This window comes from Danaus plexippus, assembly GCF_018135715.1.
Source record: "Danaus plexippus chromosome 13 unlocalized genomic scaffold, MEX_DaPlex mxdp_15, whole genome shotgun sequence".
Lineage (NCBI taxonomy): Eukaryota > Metazoa > Arthropoda > Insecta > Lepidoptera > Nymphalidae > Danaus > Danaus plexippus.
Window position 1 is genome coordinate 3,701,428 of NW_026869849.1, and position 14,894 is coordinate 3,716,321.

The 14,894-nt window shown below is 31.1% G+C and overlaps 2 protein-coding genes across 2 annotated transcripts; one reads left to right on the forward strand and one right to left on the reverse strand.

Moving 5' to 3' along the window:
• Positions 1 to 108: 108 nt before the first annotated feature.
• LOC116769960 (conserved oligomeric Golgi complex subunit 8) lies at positions 109 to 2,529 on the forward strand. The gene is made up of 7 exons (XM_032661196.2): positions 109 to 305; positions 420 to 726; positions 801 to 966; positions 1,038 to 1,133; positions 1,220 to 1,403; positions 1,523 to 1,680; positions 1,753 to 2,529. Exons 1-7 carry the CDS (start codon positions 248 to 250, stop codon positions 2,443 to 2,445), a joined length of 1,662 nt encoding a protein of 553 aa, XP_032517087.1. The 5' UTR covers positions 109 to 247; the 3' UTR covers positions 2,446 to 2,529.
• On the reverse strand, positions 2,519 to 14,720 carry LOC116769962 (DNA repair protein RAD50). Its single transcript, XM_061527720.1, has 22 exons — positions 14,328 to 14,720; positions 14,064 to 14,247; positions 13,785 to 13,970; positions 13,435 to 13,648; positions 13,089 to 13,180; positions 12,792 to 13,001; positions 12,055 to 12,221; positions 10,020 to 10,168; positions 9,264 to 9,378; positions 8,911 to 9,147; positions 8,287 to 8,445; positions 7,648 to 7,761; positions 7,382 to 7,579; positions 7,157 to 7,303; positions 6,019 to 6,234; positions 5,491 to 5,651; positions 5,164 to 5,398; positions 4,432 to 4,638; positions 4,064 to 4,260; positions 3,882 to 3,986; positions 3,115 to 3,231; positions 2,519 to 2,890 (listed from the first exon to the last, which is right to left on the reverse strand). Exons 1-22 carry the CDS (start codon positions 14,580 to 14,582, stop codon positions 2,644 to 2,646), a joined length of 3,912 nt encoding a protein of 1,303 aa, XP_061383704.1. The 5' UTR covers positions 14,583 to 14,720; the 3' UTR covers positions 2,519 to 2,643.
• Between the last annotated feature and the right edge of the window lie 174 nt (positions 14,721 to 14,894).

Sequence of the window (14,894 nt, forward strand, 5' to 3'; positions counted from 1 at the left end):
GTAGATTTTTTAAATATCTTTCGAAAATATAATTTATTGTGTATTAGATTAAACACTAATATAAGTTGTACATTCTTAACATTCTAGCAATATGTATTTCACAAAAGTCAAAGTGACAATAACGGATAAATAATTTCACGTCTTGTTAATATTTATATACACGTAGTAATTTAAAATTGGTGATAAATGAACTAAATATTATTTGAAGAATTATTTACTAAGTTACATTTCGTAAAACTCAATCAGTATGATATCTCAGGAGCTAAGAGATCTTTGCCAATTATTATTTCCAGATTCTACTACAGGTAATACTGTAAATCATTAATGCTATTATTTTGATAACAGAAGGAAAAATTTTATTAACTAATTGAAATTATTGAAATATCTATAATTTCTTTCAACTTTGAAATTCGTTTCAGAAAATGCCGAATACTTTGCTGATATTACCGAATATATTAAAAAGTTGGGATCTCAAAATTGGGATTTGTTAAAGAAAGAACCAGACAGATTAACTGAAGAAATGAAACATTTAACCGAACAAACTCAGGACTTAGCATTTACAAATTATAAAACATTTGTAGAGACTGCTGGTATTTCAAAAGCTATTATGAAAGACCTGGGTAAATCCAAAGAGTCAATATCAAACTTTCTCGATACTGCTCCTGAATTTGTCCAGCAGTGTGAAAAATTTTCTCAGGTTGCTGGTGGTATTGTTCAAGAAAAAAAGTAAATCAGAAACAGCTCATTATTTACTTGATATATTAAAAATGTATATTCATATAACATTTTTATGTTTTCAGACGTTATATTAGTATTAGAAATCAGAGTGATAAGTTGCTAGAACTATTAGAGCTTCCCTCATTAATGAGAGAAGCTTTAAATGCTGAAGATTATGAAAGTGCCTTAGATATATTTGCATTTATTAGAAATCTTTCAAAAAGGTACTCCGAAATCCCTATTGTGCAGGTAATATTGACTTAAATATATTATAAAATATAATATATCATGCATTTCATATTATCTATTGATTTTTCTAGAGCACAACAAATGAAATCATGACATTATGGTTCGAGACCCTGTATCACTTGTTCAATCAACTGCATTACGATCTTCCCCTGCCTCAGTGTTTGCAAGTATGTTTGAAAATAGATCATACTTGTTATACAATTTATTAATTTATTAATTTATTAACTATTTAACTTTTTAATGTTTTGAGTAGATACTTGGCTACCTTCGTAGAGCCAACACAGTTTTTAAGTCAACCGATGATGAACAAAATTCAGTGACATCATTTGGTTACAAAGGAAAAAACGTTATACCATCAGATGGATTACATTTACATTTCCTTAAAGCTAGAAATGCATGGTTTGAAAAAGCCTTGGAGGATGCAAGAAATTCTGAAGGTGGGGTTAAGAAGTAAAACTTTAGTAGATAAATTTGATTAGTACTTAGTAGGTTTATTTTTATACTGTGGTAATTATTCTGATATGTTTAAGAATTATATTAATTCATATAATTTCAGATGCTGAAAAATTATTACGAAAAATTGTTGAGTTACATAGAATACATTTATTTAATGTTATAACCCAGCATAAATCCATATTCCTGTCAGACACGCATGATTCTAAAGATGATGAACTTAATGGACCAAGTGCCTTATCTTGTTGGTTGAAACAAAAGGTTAGTAGAATTGTCATAAATATGTTATAATAGTCAATTATAATCAATTAAATTGATTAATTTTGTTTTCAGGTGGAATGTTTAGTACAAATATTAAATCAAGATGTATGGAAAGAAGACGAATCAGGCTTTGAATCTATCATGAACCAGTGTATGTATCTCTGTCTGTCTTTTGGCAGAGTCGGTGCTGATTTGAGATGTGTGCTTACGCCGTTGTTTAGGAACAATATTCTAATGCAGTTTAACACTGGTATTGTAAAGGTTGACAATCAACTTGAGAATCAGATGAAATCATACAAAGTGCCGAGCATCAAGAATGTATTAAGGCCAATAAATGAAAGTATGGCATCGGGTCCACCGGAAAATCTGTTAGACTATTACCCATTGGCTGAATACTGTAATGGTTTGCTCAGTATTTTAAACTCACTGCGGGTCACAGCTCCATTGAATATTGTAAAGGATGTGTATAAGGGCTTCAAAACATCTTTTGACAAGGCAACACAAATATTGATTGCATTCTATCACAAGGAGCAACAAGCTTTTACTGACATTGAGAAACAGAATTTTGTTTCCTTATGTGTTTGTTATACAGAAGATTTAGTTCCTTATATTGCTAAATGTTTATCATTGTCTTTCCCGCCGATACAAATAGCAGAACTGTTAGGTGTCACCTTGACAGTTTTGCAGGAAAGCAAAGTTCTGTATCTAGATCAAAACGAAATTTGTAAACCTTTGAATAGTATTACTGGAATTGATGTTAATTAATTATTAGTATTATCTGTTGGTCATTAATGTATATTCCCTTATATAGATATTATTTAAGAATTAAACAATAATAATTATATAAAAGCTTTTAATTTATAAAAAAAAAAATATTACTCTTATAACAGTAACAAGGCACAGCCTATTAGTAAGCAGTAACATTACATTGAATAACATAGAACAATAATAATCCTATCATCACTATGTGAATCTAATCTTCTTAACTCTTGATTTACCTTCTTCGTTTCTGGACACTTCATAGTAGTGAGTTACCTTATCAATATTACCCAAGGTATCAATAAATTCTCTGTCATGAGTTATGATAATGAACATGAAATTTCTCTGCGACATCCTTTCTTGTACTATATCACCGAGGGCAGAACACAGACTTACTACATTTTCCTGGTCTAAATTCGTTGTAGGTTCATCTAAAGCTAGTATACCAAACCTAAAATAAACATTATTATAGTAAAAAATAATAATATCTATGAATCCTTAGATTGTTGCTAACTATTTAGAGTGGTTAATAACCAGAGTTTTCAGTCAAATAAATAGAAGTAAATAATAGAAACATGGTTGTCTTATAAAATATGTTACCATGATTTTTATATGAATTAAAAAAGTTAATTTGTAACGGTAATCACATATTTTTATTTCGGTACTTATTCTCACCTTGAACTAAACGTTTCTGCCAGCGCAAGTCTTATAATAAGACATGCCAATACTTTCTGACCAGCACTGCATCTTCCACGCATATCAATCTCCACGCCGTTCTTACATTGAACAACTCTACGAAGTTAAGTAATTATAGTTTTTACACATACATACATATAAATTGATATGTGTGCGCTAAAACGCAAGTTATATCAATGTCGCAGGCAATTTGTATAATATGCTCGTTTACAAATTGCCAAAGGCCGATTGTAAATTTAGTATCGCGTTTTATAATTTGCCGCGGCATTTTTTTCGTGTTAGGTTAGGTTAGGTTTATGTTTATAAAATTAAATAAAAATTATTTGTAAACGGACTTGTTATACAAATTGCCTGCGACATTTATACTACGTGATCATAACATTGATATAACTTGGATTTTCTCGTACATATTTTATCTACCTTATAATATATAATAATTCTAAATGCAATTCAGAGATTACATATTTTTTTTGATTGAATTTTTTGTCTATAACTGGAAGTCGTGAAGTTACCATTCGCCATATTAAGAAGGAGAATAAATATGCCGCCTATTACTGCTGAATTCATTTGAACTTTGATACACACTGTGGAGCTTGAATAAACCTTGAGGAAAGGCAAATTTCGTAAAGGATAGGAAACGTAATGGAACGTAAACGGAAAGGAAACGTAATTTTCTCATATAATTTCTAGCTAACTGATAATGTTGATGTTTATATTTTTTTAATTATTTTGTAATTATTACAGACCTGTAATCATATTTTCGGCGTTCAGATTCTGCTGACATACTTCCCTCTGTCTTTATCTCTATATAGTCTATATCATTGCCTCTGTATATTTTCCTCCAAAGTTCTCTGAAATATTTTTTTAATTTTATTATCTGTGTCAATAATTGGTTGCCGTCATATTTTATATTAAATAATGTACTTACCTTATAATGAGATTGATATTTTCCATTTTTTCCTTATGGAACTCCATAAGGCATTTATCCAAGGCTATAGAATAATCTCGAATATCTGCATCTATAGCTTTCGTAACGTGTAATTCGTAGAGTTTCTCTTTGTATTTCTTTTCAACCTCTTGATTTTGAGCTTTTTTAAGTTCCAATTGATTTTGTTTGTAAACTTTCTGCAAGAAAAAAATAATGAAATTGATAAGTTAATTATTATTAATAATTTCATTATTTTTTTCTTATCAAATAATTTCCTACATTCTTTATTGTCCTATAATTTCCAAGTAGAATATAAAACAAAACCTTTTTTTTTATTATATAATAGAGGTTATAACAAGTTTTTATACCTTCAATTCTTCCAATTGTCCCTCTGTTTGCGCTTTCTCTCTAAATATCTTAGTTTGTTTCATAATCAGCGGTTCCTTTTCTGAGATCATGTCTGTGTTCACACCTTTTAACTTATCGTTTATTTCCACGAGCTCTTTATTACAGGTTTCTATTTCCGTTTCCGCTTTTCGTAGCTTTATATTGTCTTCTAATGTACGTTTGTATATCTTAAACGATGAATGAAATGATAATAAAAATATCAGCAGCATCGCATTAGTCAATATAAGATAACACTAGTTTCGCCAGCGACTTTCTCCAGCTGAACTTCAGAATTGGTTTTAGAGAGAAATGTACATTTAGTGTAAAAACAAGGGACACGGGAACCAACCCACAGCGGCATTTTTGATTTGTGTCACAGGACATTTTACTCAATATAACTGCTATATTTTGTTCCGGATATAACTACACCGGATATTGCAGTACACCGTGGTCTTATTCTGATGTCTGATTTTCATTATTGTCAAGTTTCATCAAAATCAATACAGTAATTTCGGTGTGATAGAGCAATAAACATATACCAACTTTTACATTAATAAAAGCAGTAGGATATTTTTTTTTAGTTTAAAGTATAATGAATGATATAAAAATGATTTAGTAAATTATCTATTAAGGCTTTACACCAAAACCCGTCCTAGTATTTGTCGAATTGGATAAAGCAGAGTTCGCATGCAAATTTAAAATATTCAATATACCTCCTGTTTCGCAATTTCATCTTTCAAACTGTCAATTTTCTTAGTGAGTGTGTCTCTGTCATTAATGATCTGTTTGTGGCGACAGTTCAGCCTGTCGTTGGCTTCTTTTATCTGATCCATTTCTTTTTGGATGTTCCTATCTTTGTGTTGCTTGATCTCAGAGTCTATTGCTTTTATCTTATCAAAGGCGTTGCTTACTCTTGTTAAATATGTACTCGCTTCTTGAATCTCATGCCTATAAGAAAATAAAATGAAAAATGTATTGTAAGTTTTTAAAAGTGGTGTTATAACTTATAGATATTGTATACGCATATATGTATTTATTACCTATTTTTCGTTACGGCATTATTTTTAGCCTTTTCTTTCTCCTTCAGTTCCATTTCCAGTTTTTCTGTTGAATCTTCCAGTTCTTTTAATTCCGTCGAATATTTTTCTTTATTAGATTCCATTTGCTTTAGGGTCTCTTGTAAATTGTACAATTCTTGAACCTGTAGAAATTGTAACAATTTTAATTTAAAATGAAGATTTAGGATAAGCACATTTATAAGTGACTAAAAAAATGTTAAGTGTCTACTTTATTTTGCTTTCACATAAGACATGATAATTTTTCAGCAGTTTGGGTAACCATGTAATATTTTTATCAATATTTTTGAAAACTTTGTTATATATAGAAAACTGAGATTTTTTTGGGAAATATATTTGGTATCATACATACGGTTTATTACAGAACTTTTCATTCGATAAATCTCTAGCACTCGTAGGTTTGAGGAGTGGAGAGACTTATTAAAAATGTTAAAACTGATTTATAAGGCCTGAATAATGATTACAGGGAAACTAAAACAAAAATATATTTACCATTTTCTGTATATTAAGAAGTTCTTCTTTAAGTTTATTCTTCTCTTCTGCTTGCTTTTGTATCTTCTTGGTGTGTTCGTTTAATTTCGTTTGGTTACTTTTGATCTTGGTCTTCAAAATCCCGATCTTCTGTCTCAAATCAGTTTGTTTCACGGTAGCGGTGTCCAAAGAAATGTCGAACTCAAAATCGGCACATTTTGCTTTTACAGATTCGAGCTACAAGATGTACCATTTAAATTATTTAATCTTTTGCCAAAAGTAATAATATTAAAATTGACAAATAATATGGAAAAAGTATTGAAAAGTATATATGTGTAAGGTCTCCGGAGGTCTGTGAGAGTCAGGAAGGTCGAGGTAAACTCATGTCAACATAACTCATTCTATCACCAAAGAATTTTTTTTAGAGCACAAGATATAAACATTCTAAGATAGGTCCGACAATACTAAGACAAATAAAGAAAATATTTACTATGTCCAAAAATATATCTTAAATGAAAAATTGCCAGTCATCTTAAATAAAAAAAAACAAAAAAAAAGACCATTTTTTTTGAAAAATAAATAGAAAATGTAAATAACCTTTTTCTATTTCACCCCTGAAAAACTAGTTTTCAAAATATCTATTATTATTTTAATTGAAATATGTATTTAAATACCAAGTCTTTGTAAAGACATAAACACTTTTGTATAGGTTATTTAAATTCCTTTATTTTTATTTCTCATTCTTAAATTCATTTTTTTATTAAACTGTTCATCAAATAAGTATGAGGTTCTATAGGCTGAACATTATTACATTCTGTGTTTAAACAGTTTTACTAAATTATTATTTCACGTCTGTGGTATAGTTTGAATAAGTGTAAATATTAGTTTAATACTTTTAATAGTTTGTTTAGTCCGAATTTTTCAAATTATAAAGAAACAATTTGCACATAACATTAAGATAATGACCACGTTATCCTGAGACATAATTGTCCACAAATATCTCGTGTGCGTCACTTCACTGATAAGTTATTCTTGTCACCGCTCACATACCGCAGGAGGTGACTAGCAATAGCGAGAGGACTACAGAACTCTATCTACTATCTAAACGATTTATAAATTATGGGGATCTCATAAAATGTTCAAATAAAAAATAACTTACGTCTTTCTTACTACTTCTAATTTCGTTGGTAAATTTATCCAACAGTGGCATATCTCCCTGTATCTGACGCAAAGTTGACATTTTCTGTTCTGGCTCCTTCGAGAGCATTGTCAAGTCATCAACTGATTCTGTTAAACTAGCTATCACCTGTAACATTTATAGAATTAAGATGAAACATATAGAGAAAGTTGTCTTTATAATCTTAAAAAATCCTGTATGACCCACCTTATCCGCCTCAACTAATCGTTTCTCCAAGTCCGGAATATCTTTTTCCTTCAAGACCACAATCCTCTCATTTAAAGACCTCATACTTAGCAAGTTATCTTTCTTAGCGGAAGTCCTCTGCAACTCCTCTGTTACCTTCTCTAGTTTAGCCGGCACGTTCATCACTTGAGTTGTTAGTTGGGATATGAGGTCATTCACCTTAAATTTATAGTTATAGTTAATTAGACACGGTTCTATGTTTGATGGTAATATATTTTGTTACTCACCTCATCTTCATTATCAAAGCCGCGGCTGCATAAGGGGCAGCAGTTATTGTCCTTTATTTGACCTTTGTATTTCGTTATAATGAACATTGAGGACTGCAGTACGTTTTGTTCATCCTGAAAGATCACTGCAAATTAGTAAGTTTATTATCGGTTTAATTTGCTTTAAGATAGTAATCGTTTTGGTTATAAACATATTTATATGGAAAATGTGAAAAAAATTCAAAATGATGTTAATTTATTGTTAAAGAAAGTAAAATTTCTATAAGACGCAGCTGAACCACGTGGAGTATAATTTTGATAGGGAAATTCTGTAATAATTGTTTTTTGATACAAGTATTAAATAAACATTGATTTATTGAAAAAAAATTATACATATATGTAAATAGCCAAAAATAAGTCGAAACATCGTTTAAGGTATAAAAAATTAAGACTAAAACGAAAAGAAAAAGACTTTTGTTACAAAACGAATTTGAGAAAATCTAGATATCATCTTCAATTTGAGAAAATCTAGATATCATCTTCAATTTGAGAAAATCTAGATATCATCTTCATACATACGACTAAGAACAATTATTTCCTGTTAAATTATACCATTACTGTATACTATGAAGAAAGCGAGCAAAGACCAGCAGCAGTTACCTGTAGCTTGTCTACGGTGGCTGTGATCTTAGCGAGTGTGTTGTCGTATGTCTGCGCTCCACACTCGCGATACATCCGGTCTTCAGCGGCGGAAAGTTCCTCGCGTCGTTCGCGGAGCTGGCGATTGATGTGATCGCGATCCGTCTCCACACGAGTTATCTGAAATTTTATATGTGTATTCAACATTATTATAATATAGGAATATGTTAGTAGAAATTAAAAATTGTATCTGCCGGTTTGAATGACTTATGGCACGTGTTCAGAAGGGGGAGTTTTCTACCAAATGGTCAGTTACAATCCAGTATATCGGTTTTATTTAATTACTTCACTAAACGTATATTAATATTCCGCTTCGATAATATTTTTATATGCGACTGAGTCCGTGCAAACTTCGGAATGCTATACACACAGAGGAACAGAGGTGTAATAAAATAGATTAAGTAAAAGCGAACAGCGCCATCTATCTTCTGGTCCATGTAAATTCATATCAGACAACTATTAATGATCTTATTACAACCACTTATAATATTCGAAATGAAATTCGTATAATATCCATGACAGCAATTATGGGCCAAAAAAAATCTATTTAAAACATTGAAAGTCATTTTCACACTGATATCTGACCTCATTTTGTTTCTCGGATATATTCTTCTTAATGGTCTCCAGCTCGGTCCTCGTTTGACATTCAAACTGATTGATAGATATTGCAAAATTGTTTTCAATCATTTTCCCCAACAGCTCGGTGATGGCAGAGCGATGTTTGTTCTTCAGTACATTAAGTTGCTTCTCTTTCTGTTTCAAGGATTCCTCGATCATATCCTTTTCTTTCAATATTGTACTTTGGTTTTGCAATTTTGTAACCTGAAGTGCAAAAAATATGATGTTAAATTATTATTTTATGTCTTAAAATTAATAACTTGCAATTTTTTTAGTTCTTGAATAAATAATATATTATTTATTTAATAAAATTAAATAACCTTTTCGTTAAGTTGTTCCAATTCGTGCTCATAGTTTTCCATGACCTTTTCATCGGAATTGATCTCATTCTGAGATTCCTCTGTGTTCACCTCTTTAACGGTTTGTTCATACTCTCTGAAAGCGGATTGAAAATTTATTTACATTTTAAAGTGAACAATAAAATATACCTTTTCACAATTTCAGATATTTCTGAGAGACAAAATATATGACAAACAATCCCTGATGATATTTCGTTCTAAAGTAAGGGGCCAGATCTTGAGTCTACTGACGCATATGTATGTGATGTCATAGTACAAGAGTTTGCCTTGCTCAAACATTTACATTCAACTGTTGTAGCATTGTGTATATAGAGATATTTATAAATAATGAGATGGTTGGATTATAATGTATAAAGCTTAAAGTTTAATAAGATCGTCTATACAATATATATATACATAGATAAATATGTAATGTACCAAATGATTATGTACTGGAGCAATAAAAACGGTTAATTTAGAATTTCATTATGTTATCAGTATTAAAAAGCGGGATGACAAAATACATGAAAATTCAAAAATCGAAAACTTAACTACATATTTTCCATACAGTCAACCTAATGTCATCATTATTAATAAAATATTAACAATAATAAAAAAATCACCGCAGGATACATGCAACTGTTGTACTGTGACGTCACACTATGGTCACGTGACTACAAACTTTTATTAAAAAAACTCAAAGAATGTACACCAAATCATTTGAATGGCACTGCTTACTCCTCAGCGGTTTTTAATTTTGCGTCCAATATTTCTAGTCTCTGTTTAGATTTATTAGCGTCGGTTATTTGCTGCCCCATCTTCATTATTTCTTTCTTCACTGTTTGTATTTCTGTTTCTTTGTTTGATATTTTTTGTTTGTGGCGGGACTGTAACAGAATGATATAATTGATTTAAAATTTTATCCCAAAGTATATGTGTTAAATTGCAATCAGATAACGACATGTACGATTTTCGCTTGTACTCATTTAAATGAAGCTAAGATTTCCGGATACAAGGCGTTTATTATTATTGTATAAAATAACCAGAAAAATTCGTGCGGTTTACATTCAATGTTTACTTATACGGACTGTATATCGCAAGCAAGATAAAGTGGTGGGGTAATTTATTATACATTTGAAGGGTTATATTAAGAAGTATCATTTCTCGTGTTAAATAAGTTTTTTCATTTTAAAAAAAAACAGAAAAATTATTGGTAAAGTATGGCCGTGTCAAGTGCAATAATTCGTGCTTGTTTCTTAACGAATTCATACTTGGCAGTAAAGCCGCAGAGGCTTGTCGTAAGATACGCACTGTTTTTGGGGAGGGTGCTGTAGCTGAACTAACGAGCCAGAAGTGGTTTAAAATTTTTTTTTTCTAGAAATGAAAGCCTGGAAGATGAAGCTTGCTCCGGAAGACCATTGACGAGTAACAACGACGATATCTAGCTGGCAATCGAGCAGGATTCAAGTCAGACATGCTAAGCTCTTGCCTTGCAATTCAATGGAAGCTACGAAACTATTCGCATGCATTTGCACTTTTTTGGGAAACGATGGAAGCTAAGTAAATGGGTACCCCATGAATTGAGTGAAGCAAACAAGTTACAGCGTTTGAAAATCTGTACATCATTGCTTTCTCGTCACAACTCTGCGCCGTTTTCAGGGTGTTGACATGTGATGAAAAATGGATTATGTACTGCAACAAAAAGCGCTCACACCCTTATGTAGTAAAGATCCGTTGCCGTTGACTGCTAAACTCAGCATTCATCAACAAAAGTTCTTGTTGTGTGTATGGTGGACTACAGCAGGTGTCGTTCACTTTGACTTTATGCCAAGTGGACAAACCATTACTGCTAAGTCTACTCAGCACAGCTTAACAGAGTTTCGGTAGCTCTGAGGCAGAAGCAGCCTACGATAGCAAATCGAAGAGGAGTTGTCTTCCATCAGGTTAACGCAAGACCACACACAGCAAGAGTCACGCAGGAAACCCTGGCGCGATTAGAATGGGAAGTCGTGTCTCATCCGCCGTACTCACCAGACTTTGCCCCAAGTGACTACCACCTGTTTTTAGCATTGGACAATCATATGCGGAATCGGGTATTTCAAAATAGAGAGGCTTTGAAAAACAACATGGCACAGTTCTTTAACTCACAAAAACCAGATTTTTACAAAAAAGGTATATATGATCTCGTGTCTAGATGGGAAAAGGTTATATCTAATGAATGTGACTATTTAAAAAAAACTAAATTTAACTTATTTTTGTATTACTATCTTTTAACCCTCAAAACCGCACCAACTTTCTCGGTTGCCGATACAACTACATAATCCCAATGTTTCGGTTCCTTTATAGTAACCGTGATCACGGGCAGACGAGGTGAAAGTGTCTGTCACTTGGTTGACAGTCTTGTTATTTGTAAATGTTGTCAAATGTATGGATGTGTTTTAATATATTTATATTTATTATATTATTATTTTATCATAGCATACATTTGTAACTGCAAATCAGTGGTAATAAGTGAAATAGGATTGTTACTTGAGATACTGGTGGATCATGATTTACATTATTGCCATTTCTTTGGTAAGGTTAACCCACACAAGCGCGCGCACACGCATACACAGACATACATATATAAATATAGTATGGAGTTAATATTAATCATATATTTTTTAACATTAATAGAGTTTTGTAACTAAATTTAGATAGTTACTCTATATCTATGTACTGGATGTTATAAACAAAAAGTCTATGAAAATAGTTTTATATCATTATTACTTACAAGTGCATCTCTACTGTCATCGACATGTTTTTGATATTCTTTCTCTGCCTTGTCGGCATCTAACTTGTGTTCTTCCAATTTTCTCATTAAATCTTTGATTTTTTCCATCACAGCAGCTTTACACTGATCAGCTTCACCATCTGTTTCTATTTTTTGGACTTCCACATCTGTAATTAGGAATATATGAAATGAGCCCTTATAAACTGTTATGCTTATTCCTGATAAGATTTCTAACATTAATGTTACAAAACAATTTTAATGTTATAAAACTAAATTCATTATGTCTTGTTGTGTTGACATCAATAAAACATTTAACTCATGACATAAGCCCTAAAGGGTTATTAAATTTAATAATGTACTTTTCAATACTGACTATTTGACACAAAGAAACAGTATATAATCTTTATATATAAAAGAAAGTCGTGTTAGTTACACTATTTATAACTCAAGAATGGTTGTATGGGTTTGGCTGGAAACTGGTGGAGATGTAGCTTAAAACCAGGAAAGGGACATAGCATACTTTTCATCCGATCGAAAAAGGAAATGATACAATCCAAAATGTTCTTATTTACTACCTTTAAGGAGGAACAGTTAGTGCGGTCAGATATACATATCTAATTCTGAATTTAAGGCAGACGAAGTCGCGGGCAAAGACTAGTTTTTTATAAAATACAAAATAAGTGTCATAATTATGGTAGAAGGTTTAACAATTTTTTTTTTATAAATTTTCTTCTTACCAGCAAGCTTGGCTGTATCCAATACCATATTGTTCCTTCTATCGATCTTTTCTTGGTTTTGACTCTCCAAAAGAATCAATTTATTGAATTTAACTTCATTGTTAGTCTTTTCATTTGCAATACGCTCCTCCTCTTTATTGAACGAAAAGTTTTGTTTGTATGATTTATCAAGTTCTGTGTGTTTCGCCTCTATGGTGGCACCATAGTTTGCTGTAAACAAATAAATCTTTGTATTGAGTCTTATGTTAATAATTAAAATATTGTTAATTTACTATTAACATTATAACATTAACTTACTGTATCTTTCATGCAGTTCTTCAGTTGAACCTTCATACAATTTATCAATGGATTTCATCAATTCCTTCACAGAATCTTGATGGTGTTCTAATCTGCAAATGAAGAGCCAAAAAGTAAAACCTAAGACAAAGACACTAAATACAACTATGTTTACTTGTAACATTTAATTTTACATGTTTTATTATAACTAAGATTATGGTTAATGCAAAGTAATTAGAATGTTGGGTAAAGTAAATAACTAGTATTTAGTAAATATGAAAAACATAGTATTATTTAAATGTGTACTTGGGTAAGTCTAACATCATTTACTTGCAATATCTTATTTTAAATGTTAATTAATATATACCTATTTTTAATTTTCTCTCTGGCCGATTCAAATGAAACTAGGTTTTTTTGCAAGGTTTCAATGGCATTGAGTTTCTCTGATATTGGTCTCAATTCAGTGCTGAGTTCCAAAATTTTCTCTTCAGCTTCAGACATTCTAGTTTTAGTGTTAACCAGATCTAATTTTTTCTTATCAAGATCTTCTTTTTTCTCAGTCCAATATGAAACTTGCTGACCTGTACATGACATTAATGTATATTAAACTTTTATATTACACAAACTCTAACCAAATTATTCATATATAGTTCAAGTGAAAGAGCTTTTCATTTGATTTAATCAGTTGGTACTAAATAAATAAATTATATAACAAACCAAGAGATTTAATTTCATGCTCGTACTCCTTCCGAATCTTTCGGAGGCGATCAAAACAATCACTGTACTTATCAGCATCAAAGATTTCATCAAATCTTTCTTTCACCTTCTTCCCTTCATCCAATGGCCAACTAGAGTCCTCTTGATGGCAGAATATTACAGAATTTAATATGGCTTTTGATACACCTAAAATATTTGAACAAATCTTCTATAGTATACTTCAAAACTCACAATATTATACTAAGTGTGAAGAGATATTATAAATATAAAAGAATGTACCTAGTTCCTCATGCATAACAAAGTCTAAGTCTGCACATCTAGATGAAATGTCCTTTGTTTTTCCACTTCCATCATCCACTGAAAGAAATGAATCTAAGGTCTGAAATTTAGGCTTTTTGTTTTTAAGCGCTGTAACCTTCATAGACCTTGAAACCTCCAATAATTTATCCTTTGCATTTACAATCTAAAGGATAAAGGCGAAAATCTTTACAATGTGTCCAGTTTTATACATGTTATTTTAAAATTACGATCTTAACGTCCTACCTTTAATTTTACTTGAGCCATGACTTCTACTGATCTATTCACCTTTGTATCATGAACGAAACACTCATAGCGACTACCGGGAGGCATTTGCCCTGTGATAGCATATCGCAAACATTCAATAATTGTTGTTTTACCACAACCATTTTGACCCAAAATTAATGTTAAGGGCTTCTCAAATGTAATACGCTGTTCATCACATTCTTCAGGTCCAAAACTTCGAATCCCTCTGACTGCTAATGATTTGATTCCCGCCATTTAAACAACTGATATAATGAAGAACAAACAATGTTATACCTGGTTCTGGTTAGGATGTCACATTTATTAAATTTATATTAGGTACTTTTTAACACTTATTGACTTTGTTAGAAAATCAAAAAACGAAATATTTTTTTACTTTAGAAAAATACCAACATAATAAAAGTTTTAAACTTTTAAATTATTTACAGATATACCAATCAACTGAAACTTGACATTTGGGATTGACAGTTTATTTTTTTTAAGTCTTTTTATTCATTTTTTTATAATATGGCCTTTATCTTTGCTCCTTAAAGTATAAACAAAAAAAGA

What these genes read in the sequence shown, in the direction of transcription:
- LOC116769962 (XM_061527720.1), bottom strand. Translation starts at nt 14,582, where the DNA reads ATGGCGGGAATCAAATCATTAGCAGTCAGAGGGATTCGAAGTTTTGGA. An exon ending in TATCCGAGAAACAAAATGAG is followed by an intron (nt 8,446 to 8,910) that starts GTCAGATATCAG and finishes ATAAAATTTCAG; the next exon opens with ATAACTCGTGTGGAGACGGA. An exon ending in CGCCGAAAATATGATTACAG is followed by an intron (nt 3,232 to 3,881) that starts GTCTGTAATAAT and finishes TTAACTTCGTAG; the next exon opens with AGTTGTTCAATGTAAGAACG.
- LOC116769960 (XM_032661196.2), top strand. Translation starts at nt 248, where the DNA reads ATGATATCTCAGGAGCTAAGAGATCTTTGCCAATTATTATTTCCAGAT. An exon ending in CCGAAATCCCTATTGTGCAG is followed by an intron (nt 967 to 1,037) that starts GTAATATTGACT and finishes TGATTTTTCTAG; the next exon opens with AGCACAACAAATGAAATCAT. An exon ending in GGATGCAAGAAATTCTGAAG is followed by an intron (nt 1,404 to 1,522) that starts GTGGGGTTAAGA and finishes ATATAATTTCAG; the next exon opens with ATGCTGAAAAATTATTACGA.